Genomic DNA, 8,931 nt, shown 5'->3' with positions numbered 1-8,931 from the left:
TTCTCTCTCTCTCGGTATCTCTCTCTCTCTCTGTCTACCCCCCTCTCTCTCCTCTCTCTCTGTCTACCCCCTCTCTCTCTCTATCTGTGTCTACCCCCCCTCTCTCTTTCTCTCTCTCTCTACCCCTCTCTGTATCTCTCACTCTATATCTCTGTATCTCTCTCTCTCTCTGTCTCTCTCTCACTCTATCTCTCTGTATCTCTTTCTCTCTCTCTCTCTCTCTCTCTCTCTCTCTCTCTCTCTCTGTCTGTCCTCCCCCCGTCTCTCTCCCTCCCCCCCCTCACTGGACTGTATCAGAATGACACTGATGGATTTTGAATGCCTTGGGTTCACCATCTGAGTCCTCTTCCCCGTCCTGGTCTGTTTTATGCTAATGTCGGCAGTGAAAGACTCTGGGGGAAGCGGATGGATCTGGATTGACATTTCGCTACCAGCTTTTTCAGGTTTTTCAGGGGAAAAAACAACAAAAACAACAACAAAAACAAGAACAACTACAGCCCTGAAAGGAGCACACAAACATAAAATAAGCCCCTCCCCTCAGGTTACACAGATAGGAATGAATTGCCTCTGGTTTACGTGTGTGTGTGTGTGTGGTCGTGGTATTTGTAGCTTAACGCAGATTTGTGTGTGTATTAGTGTGTTTAGTTGCTAGTAGCTTGACAGGGATTGTCAAGCTTTCCCTTTTTTCTATATGGATGTGTGTGTGTGTGTGTGTGTGTGTGTGTGTGTGTGTGATTGTGGCATTAGTAGCTTAACATATACATGTGTATGGTTATACTGTAAGTACCTTGACACAGATGTGTGTGTGTGTGTGTGTGTGTAACTAGTAACTTGACACAGACATGTTTGTGTGTATTATTTCTTTTAAGTCATAAGCTTGACACATGTATAAAGTGTGTGTGCGTGTGCGTGTGTGTGTGTGTGTGTGTGATGTGGATAAAAATGGGCTATACTCTGACATTCAGGGTTAAAGAGTAAAGCCATTGTTCTTGCCCTTGTCTAATTCTTCCGATGCCTCGGCCCTAAAAGGGGAGACGGGATGTGAACTGACAGTGGCGGCGTTTTGTGTTCAGACACTTTTCTTTGTTTGTGTTGATCTGGTTTTGTCCACCTGAGCGACAGGGCGTCACAGAGGGACGCTGGATGCCGTCAGCGAGACTCACAAACGTCAATATTTCAACATCTTCAAGCTGTGAAGCTGAATAGCCCCCCATACCCGATTTAGACACACATATTGATCCCCTACGTCCAGCTACCGATCGCAATCGGCTAATGAATGCATCCCGGATGGAGAGAGAGAGAGGGAGAGGGAGAGAGAGAGAGAAAGAGAGAGAGGGAGAAGAAAGAGGGTCCTGTGACAGCTATAAAAGGCTGATAAAGATCAATGATGAGCTCAATAACCCTTCTCCTCTGTCCTTCCCCTCCGGTCCCGTCCAATCTCTTGTCCCGTGTCTTTAATTAGTAAAATGAGGTGTGTGTGTATTACTGGAACCCCTCTCAAATCTGCACAAAGCCAACCATCTACAATTAACCTCTTACAAATGTTTTTGGTCGGTGGACTGTTCTCAGTCCAGACACTGAGGGGTTAAATCTCCAGCAGCACTGCTGTGTCTGATCCACTCTACACCAGCACAACACACACTAACACACCACCACCACGTCAGTGTCACTGCAGCGCTGAGAATGATCCACCACCACATCACACCTGCTCTGTGAGGGTCCTGAGTGGGTCCCACTAAAGAACAGGGTGAAACGGCGCTTTAAAAAGTATGCAGAGCAACAGATATGGTTGATTTGTGTAGATGAGGCATTTTCTTCCTATCAGCCACGTCTGTCCACATGTTTCACTCCAATGATTCTGCTCTAAATCTGCAGCAACAACACGTCACATCAAGAATAGGTAGCCATAGTAACCGATCTATGGTTGTGACGTCACAAGCATGAAGAGCTCAAAGCAGGCTGTTTCACATTTTACTGACGCTCCTTCTCTTTCACTCTCTTCTCGTGTAGGGTTCTCCAGCCTCTCTCTTCCCGACCAGATGCGTCTCCTCCAGAGCGCCTGGATGGAGATCTTGATCCTGCGTGTTGTGTTTCGCTCGCTGGACGCTCAGGATAAGCTGGTGTTCGCTGAGGATTACGTCATGGACGCTGCTCAGGCTAAGCTGGCGGGTCTGCTGGAGCTCCACACGGCCATCCTGCAGCTGGTCAGGAAGTACAGGACCATGGGGCTGGAGAGGGAGGAGTTTGTCACACTCAAAGCCATAGCCCTCGCCAACTCAGGTACTACTACAATATCAATACACACCGCAAATTAAGATCAGCATTGAGTCTCTTAGGTTTCAGCCCTTAGTCGATGTGTCGGGTGGTCAGACAGGTACCATACTCTGGTTACTCAGATAGGGCGGCACAGTGGTGCAGCAGGTAGGTGTCACACTCACACAGCTCCAGGGACCTGGAGGTTGTGTGTTCGAGTCCCGCTCCGGGTGACTGTCTGTGAGGAGTGTGGTGTGTTCTCCCTGTGTCTGCGTGGGTTTCCTCTGGGTGACCCTCTGTGAGGAGTGTGTTGTGTTCTCCCTGTGTCTGCGTGGGTTTCCTTTGGTGACTGTCTGTGGGGAGTGTGGTGTGTTCTCCCTGTGTCTGCGTGGGTTTCCTCTGGGTGACCCTCTGTGAGGAGTGTGTTGTGTTCTCCCTGTGTCTGCGTGGGTTTCCTTTGGGTGACTGTCTGTGAGGAGTGTGGTGTGTTCTCTCTGTGTCTGCGTGGGTCTCCTCCGGGTGACTGTCTGTGAGGAGTGTGGTGTGTTCTCCCTGTGTCTGTGTGGGTTTCCTCCGGGTGACTGTCTGTGAGGAGTGTGGTGTGTTCTCTCTGTGTCTGCGTGGGTTTCCTCCGGGTGACTGTCTGTGAGGAGTGTGGTGTGTTCTCCCTGTGTCTGTGTGGGTTTCCTCCGGGTGACTGTCTGTGAGGAGTGTGTTGTGTTCTCTGTGTCTGCGTGGGTCTCCTCCGGGTGACTGTCTGTGAGGAGTGTGGTGTGTTCTCTCTGTGTCTGCGTGGGTTTTCTCTGGGTGACCCTCTGTGAGGAGTGTGGTGTGTTCTCTCTGTGTCTGCGTGGGTTTACTCCGGGTGACTGTCTGTGAGGAGTGTGGTGTGTTCTCCCTGTGTCTGCGTGGGTTTCCTCCGGGTGACTGTCTGTGAGGAGTGTGTTGTGTTCTCTCTGTGTCTGCGTGGGTCTCCTCCGGGTGACTGTCTGTGAGGAGTGTGTTGTGTTCTCTCTGTGTCTGCGTGGGTTTCCTCTGGGTGACCCTCTGTGAGGAGTGTGGTGTGTTCTCTCTGTGTCTGCGTGGGTTTCCTCCGGGTGACTGTCTGTGAGGAGTGTGTTGTGTTCTCTCTGTGTCTGCATGGGTCTCCTCCGGTGACTGTCTGTGAGGAGTGTGGTGTGTTCTCTCTGTGTCTGCGTGGGTTTCCTCTGGGTGACCCTCTGTGAGGAGTGTGTTGTGTTCTTCCTGTGTCTGCGTGGGTTTCCTCCGGGTGACTGTCTGTGAGGAGTGTGGTGTGTTCTCCCTGTGTCTGTGTGGGTTTCCTCCGGGTGACTGTCTGTGAGGAGTGTGGTGTGTTCTCTCTGTGTCTGCGTGGGTTTCCTCCGGGTGACTGTCTGTGAGGAGTGTGGTGTGTTCTCTCTGTGTCTGCGTGGGTTTCCTCCGGGTGACTGTCTGTGAGGAGTGTGGTGTGTTCTCCCTGTGTTTGCGTGGGTTTCCTCCGGGTGACTGTCTGTGAGGAGTGTGGTGTGTTCTCTCTGTGTCTGCGTGAGTTTCCTCAGGGTGACTGTCTGTGAGGAGTGTGGTGTGTTCTCCCTGTGTCTGCGTGGGTTTCCTCCGGGTGACTGTCTGTGAGGAGTGTGTTGTGTTCTCTCTGTGTCTGCGTGGGTCTCCTCCGGGTGACTGTCTGTGAGGAGTGTGTTGTGTTCTCTCTGTGTCTGCGTGGGTTTCCTCTGGGTGACCCTCTGTGAGGAGTGTGGTGTGTTCTCTCTGTGTCTGCGTGGGTTTCCTCCGGGTGACTGTCTGTGAGGAGTGTGTTGTGTTCTCTCTGTGTCTGCATGGGTCTCCTCCGGGTGACTGTCTGTGAGGAGTGTGGTGTGTTCTCTCTGTGTCTGCGTGGGTTTCCTCTGGGTGACCCTCTGTGAGGAGTGTGTTGTGTTCTTCCTGTGTCTGCGTGGGTTTCCTCCGGGTGACTGTCTGTGAGGAGTGTGGTGTGTTCTCCCTGTGTCTGTGTGGGTTTCCTCCGGGTGACTGTCTGTGAGGAGTGTGGTGTGTTCTCTCTGTGTCTGCGTGGGTTTCCTCCGGGTGACTGTCTGTGAGGAGTGTGGTGTGTTCTCTCTGTGTCTGCGTGGGTTTCCTCCGGGTGACTGTCTGTGAGGAGTGTGGTGTGTTCTCCCTGTGTTTGCGTGGGTTTCCTCCGGGTGACTGTCTGTGAGGAGTGTGGTGTGTTCTCTCTGTGTCTGCGTGAGTTTCCTCAGGGTGCTCCAGTTTCCTCCCATGCTCCAAAAACACACGTTGGTAGGTGGATTGGCGAATCAAAAGTGTCCGTAGGTGTGAGTGTGTGAGTGAATGTGTGAGTGTGTGTTGCACTGTGAAGGACTGGCGCCCCCTCCAGGGTGTATTCCCGCCTTGTGCCCAATGATTCCAGGTAGGCTCTGGACCCACCACAGCCCTGAACGGAATAAGGGTTACATATAATAAATGCATGGTTTCTTGGATAAAGGGCTGGATAAAGAGATCTGGGTTTGTTTGCTCCTTGTTTGTTGTGTATTAAATTGTTCAGAACAGTCTCCGCTCTCTCTCTGTAATGAGCCCTGTTTGACGCAGAACTGAGATCATTTCACAAACCCTTCATCCCTTGTGTGAAAAATGCATCTTTATCCTTGAGTGTCCATTGGTCGGTTTCCCACAGAATCCACCAAATACACACAGTGAGAGGCAGATCTCAGACATGAATCTTGTGTATTTCAACCCCTCTTCATAGCCTCATAACTCCAGCTGTGAGTCATATATGATCTCTGCAGTTTTAAGTTCATTAAATACATGTATCTTCCAAAACTGTAACTTTACAGGAGAAGGGAAAGAACAGAAGCCTCTGTTCGTGTCCAAATTCATATTTATCTTTGAGGGTATATGAGCCTTCAGGAGGCTTTTGCTGTATCACAACAGCTTTAAAAACAACATCCATAAACATCAGATCTGAGGGGTTAACCAGGTTTTTCAGCACATTTCCCCACCCTCTGGTTTCTGCGTGTGTGGAAACCGAAGAGGATAAAGACGAGGTTACAAAACAAAACAACACAAAACACTACCGCTGTAATACGGTGGTAAATAAGCCCTTTCTGTCCAACTTGAAGCCATATAAACTCACGTAATTACTGGGTGACTCATGTAGACTCTGAGTTTTCTTAATGTCAGATTAAGTGCTGGTGAGCTTGTTGAACGGATCGTTTATTTCTCTCCGTCTCTCAGACTCCATGCATATAGAGGATCTGGAAGCGGTTCAGAGGCTCCAGGACTGTGTGCACGAGGCCCTGCAGGACTACGAGCGTGCCCACCACTCTGAGGACCCTCGGAGGGCCGGAAAACTCATCATGACACTCCCCCTCCTCCGGCAGACAGCCGCCAAGGCCGTTCAGCACTTCTGCAGCATCAAGCAGGACGGACGCGTGCCAATGCACAAACTCTTCCTGGAGCTACTGGAGGCTAACGCTTAGCCTTTGATCTGATTGGACCTTTGCTTCAAAGAACCCCCCCCCCCCCCCCATTATACTGGACTACTTTGAAGGAGGGGTGATTAACCTGAATGACAAAATACTGTACGCTTCATAGAGTGAATTGATGGTGGAGGAATGAAGGTGAAAATGACAAACTTTGAAGCGAATGATTTCTCAAAAAACTAGACTTAAGACTTGAAGATGTTCACTGCTGGCCGTTCGTGGTCAGTGGTAGCGGCCATCGCTGCTCTGATTAAATATGAACAGCTGTTTGTTTGATTTGTTTTGGTGCTTCAAGATCATAATAAAAGGGAAGGGAATAAAAGGGAATAATAAAGCTGGGTTGAGGGGAAAAAAAGAGGGGAGATAGAAGTTATTCTTGCCAAAGAATTGGAAAGTCTCGCTCTTGAACAGAGACCTTGTATTGTTTTTTACAACGCTGCTGCCCTTTACATTGGGTAAACATTTCTTGACAAATAGATCAATAGCATTGGTCACCTCTACCCACCTTTACCCCCTTCTGGTGCCACACGAGTGGCAGTCAGATATAACATCGATTTTTATTATTATTTTTTGTTTGCTGCTGTATCACTTACATTTCAATTAATAAAGGTAATCTAATTTAATAATAAAGATAATCACTCAGATCAGTACCAGCCAATATTAATATCTGGTACTGAGCATAGTACAATTTAGTGTTCTCCTCCAAGTGTCTTGAGTACCAATGAAGATCCATAGGGGCTTTTCCTCACCCTCTCCACAACTCTCTCTGGCCCTTTATACATGTTAGAGCTCATTGGCAAGACACTTCTCATTGAGCTCGATCTGATATGTCCTCAGGGTGCAAACCAGAGCAAGGAGAGGTGTGGTCACAGCTCCATCTCAGTCCTTGTAGCTTGGGGCGCTACCTAGTGAGGTTTTAGCCAGCCTCCTTTGTCCAGTCCCTGGGCAGTTTGTAAAGAAGTGGTTTCAGCTCTAGGCTTCTCACATGTCTGAGAGGAAGAACATGCTAGACTTCTCCTGCCCGGCATGGCTGTACATGTTGACTGTGAGTGTTGGCAGTATCTAAATTGGGTAAAACAGCATTATGGGAAATGTAGGACAGTGCAGATACCCAGTAGTTTCATGTACTGTCACGAGGTGGGGGGGGGGGTACTGTTTGCTAGCGCTACCACAGGTCCAACCCCTGTGCCCTAAACAACTCTGAAGAAGAGAAAGGGACTACTCTAGTGAACTACAACCATGAGGACCAGGGAGGCCTTGCCCTTAAGCGAGGGAATACCATGCACTCTGGATCCCTAGAGACAACCATCAACTTGTCAAAAGTGGGTGGGACATGAACTAGGTCTGGACCAACTGAGCAAACCCGGTTAATGTCCCAGCTCTGGTTGATGGTTGTCTTTTGGGATTGAACTCCTGTTTGAAGCATCCCTTTACAGAGGAGTCCCTTTCCCTTCTGAGTTTTAGAGTTCTAGGCCAAACTTAGAAGTTGGGAATACATCCCCATGGATCATCATTACAGAGAAATGTAAAGGAAGCTTATGTCTTTGTGGGTTTCAGGGAAACAGTGAAGCTCTGCTGCTTCAGAAAAGGAACAAAATGAAGATCTTTATTTATTTGAGGTGTTTTTTTTTTTGGATGTGTTTGTCTTTGGCATATGTGTGTGTGTGTGTGTGTGTGTGTGTAAGAAACTAATGAAGGATGATACCGTGGAACAGTGGATGATATAATTTCATATGCTCTTGTTTGACTTCCTGTTTAAACCGGTACTAGATAACAAAATTAATGCTCGATATGCTCAGGAACCAAACAGCAATAACACAAAAGTCCTTTCAGCCACAAATAAATATGTATTTCTGTATATTTCTGCCAGATGAAGACGTTGAGCTTAACCTGATTAACGCTGATCCAAACCTGCTCATATAATTACCTACCATCCTTCAGATGTTACATAGTGCAGTTTCTGCTGTGCAGAGCCTGGAATAGCAATGACAGAGGCTCTGTTTTTTCTATCACAGCTCATTTGAACATCACAGTGATTATGAAGCCGTATGAGGCTTTACACTCAATTTTGGAACATTTCTGTGTGAATTTGATGGTATTTCAGCCATGAGAATGTCAGCTAAGTAAGGTAATAATTTTGGATGATTAGTTTAGGTTCCCAAACCCAACTTGTCCCAAACTTACTGGATGGAGGTCCATTGCTCCTGAGAATGCAGTTGCTCCACAGCACGAAGCCGAGGGTTTTATACTCCTCTAGCCCTCGTATAAAATAGCAGATCATCACGGTCAGGTCAAACTGACTTCATTTTAATTCATGTGTTCTACTTTCAGCAGACCATTGGAAAGAGCTTAAATGACTAGACAATTGAACAGTAATCTCATCATACTGTAAACCAGGTTTATATTTGACTACTATCTGCATGAGCCATTAAGAAGCCTGGCCAACTGGAAATCAGCCCAGTTTCTTACTTGTGAGGGATTGAACCTACACTTAAAGATACTGTAAGCAATATTGAACTTTAAGCAATATGTCCATTAATGCAATAAATGTCTTTGTTTTGTTTTAGGGTTTTTTTTCCAAATAAATGATTTTAATTATAGAATTTTGTCCTAGTCCTTTTCTTTCACAATGTATAGATCACATAGTTCTATAATTTAACTGAAATATAACACAACACTGTGTGGTGCATTAGTCAGTAGGAGAGTGGTGAGGTCAATCACTGGTGAGGCCCCCCTCCCTGGGTGGTGGTTTGGATGCCCTCTTCTCCACATTCTCCCTGGTCATGGTTCCCCAAGTCTACCTTAAATAATGTTATCAAGATATATTCTGGTTCCTCCAGTCTACCTTAAATAGTGTAGTAGTTATATTCTGGTTCCTCTAGTCTACCTTAAATAGTGTAGTAGTTATATTCTGGTTCCTCTAGTCTACCTTAAACAGTGAAGTAGTTATATTCTGGTTCCTCCAGTCTACCTTAAATAGTGTAGTAGTTATATTCTGGTTCCTCTAGTCTACCTTAAACAGTGAAGTAGTTATATTCTGGTGCCTCTAGTCTACCTTAAATAGTGTAGTAGTTATATTCTGGTTCCTCTAGTCTACCTTAAATAGTGTAGTAGTTATATTCTGGTTCCTCTAGTCTACCTTAAATAGTGTAGTAGTTATATTCTGGTTCCTCTAGTCTAC

The 8,931-nt window shown here is 47.2% G+C and overlaps 1 protein-coding gene across 1 annotated transcript in view; it reads left to right on the top strand.

Moving 5' to 3' along the window:
* LOC136702763 (estrogen-related receptor gamma-like) overlaps positions 1–8,295 on the top strand; it is a 24,904-nt gene extending 16,609 nt beyond the window's left edge. Inside the window, exons 3-4 of the mRNA XM_066677902.1 lie at positions 2,011–2,280; positions 5,503–8,295. Of these exons, the coding sequence (XP_066533999.1) occupies positions 2,011–2,280; positions 5,503–5,747 (515 nt within the window). The 3' untranslated portion in view covers positions 5,748–8,295. The remainder of the gene's footprint in view (positions 1–2,010; positions 2,281–5,502) is intronic.
* Positions 8,296–8,931: the final 636 nt, after the last annotated feature.

The sequence above is a fragment of the Hoplias malabaricus genome, chromosome 7 (genome assembly GCF_029633855.1).
Source record: "Hoplias malabaricus isolate fHopMal1 chromosome 7, fHopMal1.hap1, whole genome shotgun sequence".
In the NCBI taxonomy this organism is placed as follows: Eukaryota; Metazoa; Chordata; class Actinopteri; order Characiformes; family Erythrinidae; genus Hoplias; species Hoplias malabaricus.
The sequence above is the reverse complement of the archived record's forward strand: the minus strand, read 5'-3'. Positions and strand labels throughout refer to the sequence as shown.